The sequence below is a fragment of the Dama dama genome, chromosome 10 (genome assembly GCF_033118175.1).
Source record: "Dama dama isolate Ldn47 chromosome 10, ASM3311817v1, whole genome shotgun sequence".
NCBI classification, from domain to species: Eukaryota; Metazoa; Chordata; class Mammalia; order Artiodactyla; family Cervidae; genus Dama; species Dama dama.
In genome coordinates, this window is record NC_083690.1 from 37,762,786 (window position 1) to 37,778,691 (window position 15,906).

The window sequence follows — 15,906 nt, forward strand, 5'->3', positions numbered from 1 at the left end:
GGTAACTCTTTAGGAGATTACATTCCTTTCCCAACCCTGTAAAGGGGTCATAGGAGCCCACTACTGGCCTTGTGGGACAATGACACTATCAATATGTTACTCTCAAAAACTTACATAACTGTGCCTTGACCCCTAAAAGATGGAACAGTCTTTATAGCTTTCTGAAAGACTGTCTTCTGGGTTATAATCCTCAGGTTGGCTCAAAATTGTCCATTTCTTTGTTAGATTGATGTGATGATTAATTCTTTTGTTGATAGATGTTTATGGAAGTTTTATTCATAATTGCCAAAACTAGAAAATGCAGCTCTAGTCCATCCAGACAGTGGAATACTATTCAGTACTAAAAGGAAATGAAGACCACTACAGTATTGTCAAGTAATTAGCCTCCAATGAAAATAAATAAGTTAATTTAAAAAATCAAAGGAAATGAATTACCAAGTCATGAAAAGACAAGGAGGAGCCTTAACTGCATATTTCTAAGTGAAAGAAGTCAATCTAAATAGGCTACATACTGTTTAATTCCAACCATGTGATATTCTGAAAAAGATGAAACTATGGAGGTTGTTTAAAAGATCAGTGATTACCAGGAATTTGGAGGAAAGGATGAATAAGCAAAACAACTTACGGGGCAGTGAAACTATTCTGTGTGACACTATGTTTGTGGATACGTCAAACTCTGCAGGAGGTGCAACACTGACAGTGAACCATCAGGTCGGCTATGGGCGTGGGGCGCTGAGGATGTATCAGGGCGGCTTCACTGGTTGTCACAGAGATGGCACTCTGGTGAGGGATCTTAATCGTTGGGAAGGCTGTGCGCGTGGTCAGGGAGAATAAGGGAAATCTCCCTACTTCCCGTTTAATTATGCTGTGAACCTAAAACCGCTCTAAAAAATAAAGTCTACTTTGAAAAAACAATTCAGGGTGGTATATGTCAAAGTTAGAAAGTCCTTTACAAGTTCAGAGAAAGGAGAAATCACTGTTGGCCTAACAGGGAAAAAATAAGATTTTAGCTGTAACTGAAAGAATGAGTAGAATTGCAATGACTGAAGTGTTTCCACGTGTGCAACCTTGGCTGAGTTTCTCCTCAGACCCTTCGTTTCTTCCTGGGGTTTGTGGAAGGATTACCGGAGGTTGCATAGGTGAAGTGCTTGGGACAGAGTCGAGCATGAAATAAGTGGAGGTCTCAACAGATATTGACTGAACACCTACTCTTATGGGTTTAAAGACATTTTTTTAAATTGAAGTATAGTTGATTTACAGTGTTTCAGGTATATAGCAGAGTGATTCAGATTCTTTGACATTATAGGTTATTACAAGATATTGACTATATAGTTCTCCCTATAAGTAGTAGTGTTTATCTGTTAATCCCAAATTCCAAATTAATCCCTCTCCCCACTTTCCCTTTTGGTAACCATAAGTTTGTTTTCTATGTCTGTGAGTCTGTTTCTGTTTTATAAATAAGTTTGTATAATTTTTTAAGATTCCACATGTAAGTGATATTATATGATATTTGTCTGACTTCACTTAGTATGTTAATCTCTAGATTCATCATCCATGTTGCTGCAAATGGCCTTATTTTATTTTTTATGGCTGAGTACATTCCATTGTACCTATATATATATATATATATGTATATATAACATACATATATACACAAACACATACACACAAACACACACACCACCTCTTTATCTGTTTATCTGTTGATGGACATTTAGGTTGCTTCCATGCCTTGGCTATTGTAAATCATGTACTATTGTTGGACCCACATTCTAGCTCAAAAAAACAAAAACAAAAAACTTGCCTAACTATCACAGAAAGAGGTCAGCATGCAACAGGAAGAAAGGCCCAGTGGTAAAAATTGCTATGTTGTGGTCTGGGAACGGTTAAGTAAACCACACTTGGGTGATAAAGCTGGTTAAGTAGATCAAGAGAAATTTTATTTTGTGTTTTGAATTCCAAAGGGGGGCATTCTGTAGACAGTGGAGATCCTTGAGATATTATCAAAAAGGATTTTGATAATGTTTTAAGAATAATTTGAGTTTAACTCAACATAGGAAGCAGGGATTTCAGTTGTGACTCTTCTAATAATTTTGAAATCATTGTAGCAGTCTTTAGCTGATTTGTTTAATGGGCAGGTCATTTGTCCATCTAAAATGGACTTGATCAACATTATAAAAGTAAACAGAAGTTTTTTTATTTCCTTAGTTTAATATCATGGCATTCAAACTTTGCTTCAGATGATTTAACTAATTTATAAATAAATCGTCAGTCTTAAACAGTCTTTTTGACATTGGCCTGGGGAAATGAACCCTATAGTCTTTCCTATAGAGATAAACTCCTTTCATCTTGTACTTTTTCATTTATCTACTCAATAGGGTTCTCTCTTTCTTTCTGTTTAATAACACCTTTATTGAAGTAGAATTCACATAATATAAAATCCACTCATTTCGAGTGTATCATTCAGTGGTTTTTAGTATGTTCACAGAGTTATGTAACCACCACCACAATTGCAGAACTTTTATCACCTCCAAAATAAACCCTGTACTCCTTAGCTGTCATCCCTGGGTCCCCTCATTTCAACCTCCTTTGTAACCGTTAATCTACTGAAAAAGAGAATTGAAAACAATTCCTTTGAAAATAGCATCAAAAACAGAAAAATAAATATTTGAAAACTATAAAACATTGAAAGAAACTGAAGACCTGAGTAAATGGAGAGGCATCCATGCTTATGAATTGGATGCATCTGCACGTGTAGCAGTTCAGCTCAGTCGCTCAGTCGTGTCTGACTCTTTGCGAGCCCATGAACTGCAGCACGCCAGGCTTCCCTGTAGCAGAGAGCCAGTCAACATCTCAGGAGGCTTTATTTGGGGAATATACAGAGTTTGATCTTCAGATTCATATGGAAATGCAAGAGATCTAGAATAACCAAAGCAGTCTTAAAAAAACAAGAACAAAATTGGAGATTCACACTTCCCGATTTCAAAACTTACTATTAATACCAAGCCATGGTAGTCGTTACAGACTGTCAAGGATAGAAGTATAGAAGAATAGAAGTATATAGATCAATGGAACAGAATTGAGAGTCAAGAATAAGTCCTCATGTCTTCATTCAGTTGGTTTTCAGCAGTGATGTCAAGACAACTAGAAGTGGGAAAGAGAGGTCTTTGTTTCTCATGGTGCTGGTACAGATAAAAATACTCAGAGGCGAGGATGCAGAGAAATTGGAACTTTTACACATTGCTGTGGAAATGTAAAACTGGGCAGCCACTTTGGAAGACAGTTTGGCAGTTCCTCAAAATGTTAAACATAGAGTTACCATATGATCCAGTAATTCCACTCCTAGGTGGATACCCAAGAGAACTGAAAACATGTTTCTACACAAAACCTTGTTACATGAATATTCATGCATCATGCACAGTAGCCCAGATGTGGGAACAACTGTGAAATGTCTATTTTCTGGTGAGTGGATTAAATGAAGTATGATATATTCATATAACTGAGTATTATTTGGCAACAAAAAGGGATAAAGTATTGACACTTGCTACAATGTGAACGAACCTTGAAATCATTATGCTAAATGAAAGAAACCAGTCTTAAAAGGCCACATATTGCATGACCCTGTACAGGAAATGTCCACTGTAGGCAAACATCCATACAAATATAAACAGAGACAGAAAGTAGATTAGTGGTTGCCAGAGGCTAGGACAGGGGTTGAAGGGGTGTGTAACCACTAATGGTACAAGGCTTCTCTGGGAGATTACGAAAATGTTGTGAAATTAAATGGTGGTGATGGTTGTACAACTCGGAATATAATTAAAAATCACTGAAATGTATTCATACTTTAAAAGCATGAGTTTTATGGCTTGTCAATTATATCTCAGCAAGTTGTTATATTTTAAAATGTATGCTTAATGAGGTACCACTGCTTTACAATTTTTTTTTCATTTTCTAGTTAGAAGTAGGATCTAGCAGAGTTAGTTCCCTTTTTATTTTTTTAAGTCATATTTGTTTGCTTTTACAAAAATATGTGTTTCTCTAGAGTATTCTGACGTCCTTATGTTGTATGTCAACTTGTCACCGTAATTATACCTTTTGGAAAACTTTATCAGGGTACGTGTAGTAGAGAGCTTGGGCTCTGGAGTCAGTCAGATGCAAGGAAGAAATTTACAGGTTCCATGGTCTTGGGCAAGGGATTGAATCTCACCTCATCCTGGTCTCCTTATTTGTTGTGTTAAATAAGATATAATCTGTAAAGTGCTACTGATAGTGTTTGGCACAGAGTAAGCTCAATAAATATTAGCAATTGTTACTGTTAGTTTACAGTTAATCATTATTCGATCTCCCTCTCAATGTATCTGCTCTTACTGCATCTATAATTGTTCTACCACACCAACTTATGTATATGTGTATTTTTGTTAATCACATGCCTGAGGGTGGAATGGCTGGGCCACGATTTTTTTAAAAATTTAAAATGACCTTATGAATTCAATATTGGCCACACAGACTGAAAATTTTTAATGTGGTGACAAATGGTTTCATTCCTAACACTCAACTGTCTTAATGAAGGAGCATAATCCAGTGAGCTCTGTGCATTTCATTCATGGATAAATCAGGTTCTTATCTCCATCACTGACTTGCCAAGGTCACCTTGCGCAAGTTGTTCAATTTCCTTTTCTTCTATTTTTCTTGACTAAATTGAGCATAATAATTTTATTCTGACTAATGCTGTGATGTGAATAGTGATTAGCTCCATAATTATAGATGATTTTGTGATAAAACTATGCCAAATAATACGTTTATTTCAGTGCTACAGAAAGTATTACTATAAAATGATAAATAGGAAAGACACGTTAAGGGACTTTGTTTGAGAAGAGTTTGCACTATGGGTTTTTCTTAGCCATTTGTGGGGATATTTGCATGTGTTACCTCGCTAAAACTTGGGCCTCCCCTTGCAGTTTTCTGTTGACCTTTCTATGCATCAAATTAATAAAACCTCATTTGTCAACTCAGTAACGGAAAGAAAATGCAGACAGAACTTTCTCTGGCTATTATTACTTTTTCCTTGTCCATTTGTTTTAGGTCTGGACTGATTATGAGGTTGTAGGAGAGCTTGCTTAATTCTAGCTTCCTTCCCACAGCATTCCTTCATTTCCCTTTCCCCCTCAGCAGTTACCACCTTGTTTAAAATGACTTAGCCAGTAGAGCGCAGCTTCCTTTTATCTTAATAGTTCTTCAGGAGTCAACTGGGTGGGGATGTTTGGCCTTCTGGGAGATTCTCCTTCCTCCTTGTTAACTCTGGATTATCTCCTGTCAGTGGAGTTCATTCACTTTCCTTCTAAGGCGACAATCAAATATAATTTACTTAATGACAAGCTTTTGGGGGTTAAAATTCATTTCCTTCCTGACAAAGTTGAGTTTTATTTTACCTTAGGAAAATAGTTTTAAGCTTAGGAAGTCAATTTAAAAGGAAAAAAAAAAAATTACCTGACTTGCCTTAAAAGTCAAACCCTCAGGCCTGAGAAGTACCCCAGGACAAGCACCTTTTTGGGTTTTTTTGTTGTTTAGTTCTTCATAGCATTCTGAGCTTGGAACAGGGCTTGGCCTCTGGTGGGTCATCAGTGGGTGCTTGTTAAATGGATAAACGGATGCACTGCCCAGAGCAGCAGCGTTTACCGTGGCTTTTGTTGGTCACGTTGTGTGATCTTGTTAAGCCCCCGTTTTCTCATTAGGAAAATGAACATGATAATAACCGTCTCATGGGATTGTGGTGTTGGATAAACCTGGCCAGGCGTGTCAGACACTTAGGGTAGCGCCTCATACCTTGTAAGCATATTTAGCAGCTGTTATTAGGTCTGTGAAAGGGAATTAGATTGTATTTGGAACGTTTCACAAAACAATGACAAAGTTTCCAAACCTCCCACTGTGATTCCATTGATAGATTTCGTAGAGTGTTTTTGGCAGAGGCACTGGTCATATGGTTGCCGGGGAGACAGTCTGCTTTCCAGGGTGGTTTTTGGAAGCACCAGTAGCAAACTGCTCCTTAGTTCCTGGTTATAAAATCACTAGGAGCTTTTCAGGAGATGAGATACTAGACATCGGGGCCGAAGTTTTGGAGTTTTATTTTATTTTTTTTTAAGTTTTTGAGTTTAGTAAACGTCACCACGTTATGGCTCTTGAATAAGGACGCTTGAAAAGAAAAAGAAACATGTAGTAGGGAGACAACATTGATACTAATAATTAACTGATCGATGAGTTGATAAATTTTGGAATGTAACTTTAATTATTTAGATAAAACATTCTCTAATGAAAGCCTAAATTTTCCTAAGCTCTTTGCAAGGGAAAATGCTTCTACCTAGAAAATTCCCCTGTTCTTCTTGCTGTCTTAGTCCCACTCTAACATGGTTGAAAAAACATCTCATTTACTTTATTTAAGACAGAAATATGATCTGGAGATAGAAATTATTCTAAGTGACAGAGACCTTTAATGAACTATTTTTCTTATCTTGCAAGGCAAAGGTGCATAGCCTATAATACTTGAGGGAGAAAAAAAGTCAAACCAACCACAGCTTTGGAAATTGCTTCCTGTGAGGCCTGTCTTTTTCCTCCACCCAGGAAGTCATCCCCTATAGGTTCTGTGGGAAAATCCAGATGTCAAGGAAAGCAACATTTTAAGGTTAAAATTTAAAAATGTCTTAAAAATTTAAATTAAAAAAAATTGAAAAATGCCCCTCAGTTATAGATTTTCTTTGAATGTAATGGCTTCATTGGTCCATAGAAATCATCCCTTAAGATGTAAAAAAAAAAAAAGACTGTTCATGAATGAGGGCTTTGTATAAATCTGGTGAAAATCACTTAGTTGTGTCCGATTCTTTGTGACCCTATGGACTATACAGTCCATGGAATTTTCCAGGCCAGAATACTGGAGTGGGTTGCCATTCCCTTCTCCAGGGGATCCTCCCAACCCAGGGATCGAACCCAGGTCTCCCGTGTTGCAGGGGGATTCTTTACCAGCTGAGCCACAAGGGACGCCCGAGAGACAGTCGGGTTACTATTCCAGTGTCCTGCGTTGTGCTCAGTTACTTGGTTGTGCCCGACGCTTTGTCACCCCATGGGCTGTAGCCCGCCAGGCTCCTCTGTCCATGGGGATTCTCCAGGCCAGAATACTGGAGTGGGTAGCCTGTCCCTTCTCCAGGGGATCTTCCCAAGCCAGAAATTGAACTGGGGTCTCCTGCACTGCAGGCGGATTCTTTACAGCCTGAGCCACCAGGGAAGCCCAAATATAATAAAAAGTCCCAGATGCCCTCTGGACTTTGTTGTTGTTTAGTTGCTAAATCATGTCTGACTCCTGTGTGACCTCTGGCCTTTGTTATTGTTTTTTTTTTTTTTTTTAACATGAACTATGTTTCTCCCTCACTGTCATACAACCTCTGGCTTGGAACTGCAGGCAAACATTTTTATCCATAGTGCCAACCGGCTCACACTAATGAAACCTTAAGAAACAGCATAGACTTCTGAAGAACATGATCTTTCAGAGAGTGGGTGAATCCACAGGTAGTATTTTAGGGACCCTGTGCGTCCGTCAGGGAGCTGGTAGAGAAGCTTGACTTACTAATTGAATGTTAGCAAAACACTTCCTTCCCATGTATTTTCAGAAGCTAAGTGAACATTATGTAGTTTGTTCTTTCTTTACCCCCCAAATTAGGAAACTATGGCATATGATTAGGAAATTACTGGATTTAGACATGATTTGTCCGCAGTAGAGGGCACTTCAGAGTTGGCGTTGAAGAAAACACGCGGTAGTGTACTCCAAAAAAATCAGCTGCTTTTTCTCTAAAGAGTAAATGCCTCTGTTGTTCATTGTTGTAGTTCCAGAATCTTACTTAAAATTGGTACATATCTTCAAAATGAGTGGTAGATCCAGACAGAGTGGAATTTTAAGTGCAGTAAGTTATCTCTTATCTCACAGAGTGGACAAACAGAATTCTACCGCAGGATCACAAAATTTTTCTACTAGGAGAGATCAAATGCCATTAACTAAACTAGATGCATAGTGACCGTAAATGATCTTTGCACAAAATCAAGGCAAAATTCTCTTTGTGCTGATGATATTGAAATCCTCGCCACTTTTTGATGTAACCAAATTCCACTGGAATGAGCCTTAAATTAGAACATTGCTGGTCTTCCACGCTCCCAATGCTGGGGGCCTGGGTTCAATCCCTGGTCAGCGAACAAGGTCCTGCATGCCGCAGCTAAGAACTAGCACAGCCAAGGAAATAAATACCTTTTTTTTTTTTTTTTTTTAATTACTAGTCTTGTGCAGAAGAGCAAGGATTAATCTTCTTGAGATGTTACCAGAATTCTTCCAGTCAGAAGCGATCCAGCATCGGCACCTTGGGAAAACAAGGAGTGGAGGAGACAGTACATCGCAGGCTCATTAGAAGAGCATTGGAAGAGATGGCAGATCTCGAATTATTATGAGACAAGTAGTCACTTACCTGTACCCAAATAACTATTAGAAAGTGCAATGAAAAACCATAGAAGAACAGATGTCTTGATGATTAAAAAAAAAAGTGCGATGAAAGGCACTCTCCCATTCATCATAGTATCAAAACCCAAGACACGTAAGAGTCACCCCTATTAGAAATGTGGAAAACATTTGTGAGTAGATGAAAATGTTACTTAAAGGCATTTAAAGAAGAATTTAATCACTGGATATATATGCTTCACCCAAGAATGGGAATACTTAATTTTGTAAAGCAGTAAATTCCCCTCAAATGTATTTATGAATTTTTTGAAAACTTGCTCAAAGTAATTCTAAAGTTAAATGGGAAAAAAGGAAGTATGTGAGACCAGCCAGGAAAATGCTATTAAAAAACAAAGGATAACAATGAGATTTTGGAGGCATGCATGTCCTATTTACACATTTGCAAGTTTTCAATTTTTGTAAGTACTTTTGTCCTTACTTTTAAATTAGAGAAACAAGAAATGAAGTACTAACCAGAGCTGTAATAAATTATGATACAGCCACAAAAAGACTGAAGAGTTTCTATGTGTGTGTATCTCCATTGAGAGGAAGAGTGTAAAGATTATACCGAAGAGGAAATGTATATTTTTGTATAGTCGGTAGTATTTTTGTATTATCAGGAGATACTGTAAACAACTGTATGCCAATAAATCGGTAACTTAAGTGAAACAGACAAATTTCTAGAAAGACACAAACTACCAAGGCTTATTCGAGAAGTGGAAAATGTGAATAGACTTGTGAAGAGATTATGGATTAGTGACTGAAACACTTTCTACAAAGAAAAGCCCTGGCCCGGCTGACTTAGAGCGCACATTAAAGGATCCATTGTGCCCCATAACCAGGGGGCACTCACCTCAGAATGCAGGGCGGTCTCACGCTGGAAGTCAGTGCATGTACAACAGCATCACCAATAGGCTCGGGACAGACAGCGACCGGTCACCCCCATAGCTACAGAAAAAGACGGAGACCTAGAGAACAGATTTGTGGACACGGTGCGAAGGAGAGGGTGGGCCGAACGGAGAGAGTAGCTTGGAAACACAGACGTTGCCACGTGTGAAACAGATGGCCAGTGGGGATTTTCTGTGTGACTCAGAGCTCAGCCTAGAGGGGTGGGAGGAAGGTTCGAGGGGGGACATGTGTGCACCTCTGGCTGAATCACGGTGATGGTGGCAGAAACCAGAGCAATACTGTAAAGCGATTATCCTTCAATTAAAAAAGTAAAAAAAAAAAAAATGTTAAGAAGCCAGTCCTGAAATCCCACACTTTCTATGATTCCATTTATGTGAACTCTCCATTCTTAGGCACATCCAGAGGCGTCAGGTAGATTAGTGGTGGCTGTGACTGGTGGGGTCTGCGGTTAATGGTGAGCGACTGCTAATAGGCGCAGAATTTCTTTCATGGGATGGTGGAAATGCTCTAAATTGATGTGCTGATGGTTATACAGCTCAGTGAGTATATTAAAAACCAATAAATCATACACTTCGCTTGGATGAATTGTATAGTATAGGAATTATATCTTGGTAAAGTTGTTATATAAAATGTACTAAAAGTTTGCAGAACGGTATATAATGAATTTCCTGTAGTTGAAACAGTTGCTAAATCTGCGACCTGTCCATTGCCTTAGTAGTGATCCTGTGTGCTCAGTCACTTCAGTCGTGTCCGATTCTTTGCGACCCTGTGGACTGTATCCCGACAGCCTCCTCTGTATATTTTTGTCAAATAAGGTCACAGTAAAACACTGTATTCTTAAAAATTGGGAAGCTATGTATGCATAATACATTGGTGTATTTTCCCTTCATGTCATAGTTTAGTCATGTAGCGAGTCTGGTGGCAATATTTCTCACCAGCTCTACATGTGACTGTTGTTCTTGTCCCTTCGCTCAGCCGTGTCCGACTCTGTGACCCCATGAACCGCAGCACGCCAGGCCTCCCTGTCCATTACCAGCTGCTGGAGCTCGCTCAAACTCATGTCCATTGAGTCAGTGATGCCATTCAACCATCTCACCGTCTGTCGTCCCGGTCTCCTCCTGCCTTCAATTTTCCCCAACATCTGGGTCTTTTCTAATGAGTTGGCTCTACGCATCAGGTGGCCAAAGTATTGGAGTTTCAGCTTCAGCATCAGTCCCTCCAATGAATATTCAGGACTGATTTCCTTTAGGATGGACTGGTTTGATCTCCTTGCTGCCTGAGGGACTCTCAAGAGTCTTTTTCCAGCACCACAGCTCAAAAGCATCAATTCTTCAGCGTTCAGCCTTCTTTATGGTACAACTCTCACATTCATACATGACTACTGGAAAAACCATAACTTTGACTAGACGGACCTTTGTCGGCAAAGTAATGTCTCTGCTTTTTAATATGCTCTCTGGGTTTGTCATAGCTTTTCTTCCAAGGAGTAAGCTTCTTTTAATTTTGTGGCTGTAGTCACCATCTGCAGTGATTTTGGAGCCCAAGAAAATAAAGTCTGTCACTGTTTCTGTTGTTTCCCCATCTATTTGCCATGAAGTGATGGGCCCGGATGCCATGATCTTTGTTTTCTGAATGTTGAGTTTTAAGCCAACTTTTTCACTTTGCTCTTTGACCTTCATCAAGAGGCTCTTTAGTCCTTCTTCACTCTCTGCCATAAGGGTGGTGTCATCTGCATATCTGAGGTTATTGGTATTTCCCCTGGCAATCTTGATTCTGGCTTGTGCTTCATCCAGCCCGGCATTTCGCATGATGTACTCTGCATATAAGTTAAATAAGCAGGGTGACAGTATCCAGCCTTGATGTTCTCTTTCCCAATTTGGAACCAGTCTGTTGTTCCCTGTTGGGTTCCAACTGTTGCTTCTTGATCTGCATACAGGTTTTTCAGGAGGCAGGTAAGGTGGTATAATATATTGTGTATTTTCCCTTCATATAATAGCTTTAATCATGTAATGGATCTAGTGACAAAATTTCTTACCCACCTCATTAATAAAATTGTAACGATGGCATTCATTGCATTCTTTCTATATGCCAACATTGTACTAAATTCCTAGCATGCATTTTATCATCTGTTTTTCACGACATTTGATGATGGCCCCATATTTTCTGTCACTCTCCCATTTTGTTCGCCAACGTACCAGAGCTTGCGTTTATAAAATTGTGTTATTTAGCCGAATATCAAAGATGCATGGCTCCTCTTATGAGCAGGTGCTCTGAAGGTACAGACTGTAGGTCTTCATTTCAACTGGTGTTAATGTGATCCTGGGAGTTTTAAGAACACATTGATAAATCCACCCATATGTGTTTAAGAAAGATTTTTTAAGTTTAAACCATTTTGCATTTGTTACAGTTTATTTCTAACTGGAGGAGAAAACACTTTTTAGTTACTTGTCAGTTTTTTGTTTAATGTAACACTTAATTTGAAATACAATCAATGGCAAAGATAATTTTGAGGTTTTTTTTTTTCCCCCACTGCAAATATAGGCTAGCGCCTCAGCCAGTTTGGGCCTCTATAGCAAAATACCATTGGCTGGCGGCTTACACAGCAAACATTTATTTCCCATAGCCTTAAGATGAAGGAGGGGGAAGATTTGGTTCTGGGCGAAGGCCTTCTTGCTGGCTTGTAGACGGCCACCTCGTGCATCCTCACGTGGAGAGCCGAGTGAAGGCATGTGCTGTGGGTCCTTCTTTTTTTTGGGGGGGGGGCCCTTCTTTATAGGGGCTCGGACCCCCATCATGGCAGCCCCACCCCCATGACCTCAGCTAACCCCGAGCACTTCCTGAGGACCCCACCTGTAGATACCATCACATCAGGGCCTGGACCTTTAACATATGCATTTTGGGTGGGATACAGTTTTGTCCATAGCAACTAAGTATGGTGAAAATGTTGTCCATAAGTGCTAACCCTTGCCTTTTTGTTTGTTTTTAGTATTATGTGCCAAGAACCTTGCAAAGAAAGACTTCTTCAGTAAGTAAAACCCATTTTTGCTCTCTTACCTATTAATATTCTTCACATATTTCTGAAAACTTTTTCAAAAAACACTGGGTGTATTCTCCTAAAAGAAAAGAATAGAAACCCACAGTTTGACAAACTTCATTTCCCAGTTGACGACAGCTCCTTAGCTCCAAGGCACAGAATTTTTAACTCAAGGAAGAAAAACTCTCTCTCATTCCCTATTCTGGCCACACCCTGTTTTCTCTGCCTTTCCATCCATTAGTGTATTGCTTTCTGCTGAAGTGTTCTCTGCTCAAATACAGATGAGACATTTTTCTGTAAAGTGTCTGAGTTTCAGTAAAACTGATAGTCAAATTTGATAAATTAAATCACACTTGAAAAGTCTTGTAATGAAAGGAATTGTAAAAATAATAAATGGAGAGTCATTTTCTTATGAAAGGGATCGCTTCTTAAGAAGCTCACATACTATAAAGTAGGTGCCCGAAGGAGGAACATTTTCACACTGTTTCTGATCCTCACCAGAATGCTGCTTGGTTCCTCAGCGGCATTATTCACACTCTCAGGTGAAGAAACTGAGGTTCACGGGCTTTATTAAAGGAGCTAAGAAGGTTCAGAGGGATGGATCCCATCCAGGTCTGTCTCTCAGACCCAGCCACCTCGCTGAACTTATAAACCTGTCTGATTCACACTCAAGCATTTAAGAACCTACTTAATGAAAATTTGGTGAATACTGCTTCCAGAGATAAAATAGATAAAGACCAGCAAACGCAATGTCTAGGTATTATTTTTTAGAAAGTACAAATACATTTATTTGTAGACACTTTTTCCTCCATTCAACTAGAAGTGATCTTCAGAAGTGGAAATCTGAATTTTTTTTTTTTTTGGAAATCTGAATTGAAGCCTGTTTTTAGAGTTTCATTTCTAGTGTCTAAAAAATCTGAGGAGGATGTCATTCTGGGTTGCTTTTCTTAGAAAGCTTAATGGAAATAACTTATTTTGCTGATCGAGACTAACCTTAAATTTGAGAATGAAATATACCGGGATAGTTAGGTGATCTTGAGGCGCCCTTTACCTGTGGGACCAGGCTCTGTCGCAATGACACATCTGTCGTCTCATCCAGTGTGGCTGTCCCCTCTCCTCCAGGACTCCCTGACCCTTTTGCCAAGATTGTTGTAGACGGATCTGGGCAGTGCCACTCAACGGACACTGTGAAGAACACGCTGGACCCGAAGTGGAACCAGCACTACGACCTGTGAGTTGAATACCCTACAGGGCACTTGGGAATGACAGGAGAGTAGGTGTCTACCTTGTAAGAGAAGCATTTTTTTTTTTTAAAAGGGTTACCAATTCCGTGGATGGCCAAAGACATATTGCCTACTTTTAGAATGCATATACTTGGAAGTTCTTGCATTTGACGTTTTCATACAATTTTTATGGTTTGCCTCTGTAACCATGATCTTCAAACATTCAATCTCCTGGCCCTCTCTAACAGGAAAAAGGGGCCATAGTTCAGGTCCTCTGTATGCTACTCTTTTTTCAGTAAACCCATGAGCATAGTTGTAAAATGGACTATCTGAAATGCATTATTATACATATTTATTATGTTGTTTTTGTTGTTTAGTCGCCAAGTCATGTCTGACTCTTTTGCGACCCCATGGACTGTAGTCTGCCAGGCTCCTCTGTCCATGGGATTTCCCAGGCAACAATCCTGGCATGGGTCTCCATTTCCTTCTCCACATATTTATTATACAAATATTTTATACACACACACATATATATGTTGATTTTTAAATATTTTGCTTAGATGGTAAAGAATCTGTCTGCAATGCAGGAGACCCAGGTTTGATCCTTGGGTCAGGAACATTCTCTGGAGAAGGGAATGGCTACCCACTCTAGTATTCTTGCTTGAAGAATTCCACGGGCAGAGGAGCCTGGCCGACTATAGTCCATGGGTTGCAAAAAGTTGGACACTACTGAGCGACTAACACACACACATTTTCTGCAAGAGCAAATAAAGTTTGGTATGAGCGAATGTATATAAGCCCGCACGCCATCCAACAACTTCTTATATCCATTCATTACGTGGATTGCACTTTGAAAAATCACTATTTTATATTCACCCCCGTTTTCATGTCCTTGCTAAGAAATTTTTGTCAGGTAATGCTGAATGATTACTGGTTTGTTTTACTACCATGGATTGTACTGGGTGTGAGGAGGTTTTTAGTACCTGGATCCTGAGGCCCTATTTCAGTTACACTGTGGCACCGGAGGTGGTCTGGAAAGCAGTTGTCAGTCCAAGTCCTGGAAGCTCCCTTGTGGCCCATCTGCCCTGAGAGGAAGGGGGTTTCCTGTCAGAGCTCAGCTCTGCGTGTGCTTTGGGCGGATGGAGGGTTTGTGAGGAGTCCCTTGTTGCAGACTGGTTATTCTCTATGACGCCTAATTGGTGGGAGCTTATGAATCCTGCCGTTATCTTTGGAACTATTAAGATCTAGGAAATCCCTGTTATAAGATTATCATCAGCATGTAGTTATCTCCATGTGCTTCTCACATAATCAGCTGTAGCCCTTTTGCCTCCCAAAGGGAGGTTGAGGTTGGTGGACAGATATTCATCGAGTGCTTGTACTTGTGGCTATAGAGCCAACGTTATTTTCAGAGAATTCTTCTGGACTAACAGTCATATAGAATCCCAGTGGGCTGTTGTAATATAGAAATGCAATTAAAGATGAATTTGCACTTTGGTTTCAGATATGTTGGAAAAACGGATTCTATAACCATCAGCGTGTGGAACCACAAGAAGATTCACAAGAAGCAGGGAGCTGGCTTCCTGGGGTGTGTGCGGCTGCTCTCCAACGCCATCAGCAGATTAAAAGATACTGGCTGTAAGAACCCAACGCTTTTCTGCCTCTTAATGCACTGAGGAGGGCTTACGAGCCATCATTTTGTTTATTATTATTTTTGAATACTGAATACAGAATTCCTGTCCTCCTCCCTAGTTAACATTCCCCAGGTTAAGTTTTGAATTGTTTGTTTGCAGACCAGCGTTTGGATCTGTGCAAACTAAACCCCTCAGATACTGACGCAGTTCGTGGCCAAATAGTGGGTAAGAACTTTCTCATCTCTAAAGAGATAACTTTTACAGAACTTAACATCCAGCTCTTCATCACTGAGAAAATACACAAAGCCACTGACCCAGGCTGACGTACACGAAGGACAAGCCACATTTGGGGGCCATCCCTCCAGCACTAAAAAGTTTCATCTGTGTGGTTTTTGTTATTTTATCCAATTCTCTTCATTCTGTCGTTCAAGGTGGAGTTAAAGTGACTCAGGTACAAAAAGATGTACGGTTGTAATTTTTGATGTAATTTTAGTCCTCACTTTTGTCCTGTTATCCAAGCGCAGATGGTAAACATGGTGGCCACATATGCACGAGCTGAACATAGTACCACAGGAAGACCATTGT

The 15,906-nt window shown here is 39.6% G+C and overlaps 1 protein-coding gene across 2 annotated transcripts in view; it reads left to right on the plus strand.

Annotated features, from left to right (window-relative positions):
• The window catches only part of SMURF1 (SMAD specific E3 ubiquitin protein ligase 1), an 89,662-nt gene that overhangs the window by 51,920 nt on the left and 21,836 nt on the right, over positions 1 to 15,906 (plus strand). For both annotated transcript variants that reach the window (XM_061153676.1, XM_061153677.1), the window contains exons 2-5: positions 12,420 to 12,458; positions 13,590 to 13,698; positions 15,192 to 15,325; positions 15,481 to 15,546. In XM_061153676.1, the coding sequence (XP_061009659.1) occupies positions 12,420 to 12,458; positions 13,590 to 13,698; positions 15,192 to 15,325; positions 15,481 to 15,546 (348 nt within the window). The remainder of the gene's footprint in view (positions 1 to 12,419; positions 12,459 to 13,589; positions 13,699 to 15,191; positions 15,326 to 15,480; positions 15,547 to 15,906) is intronic.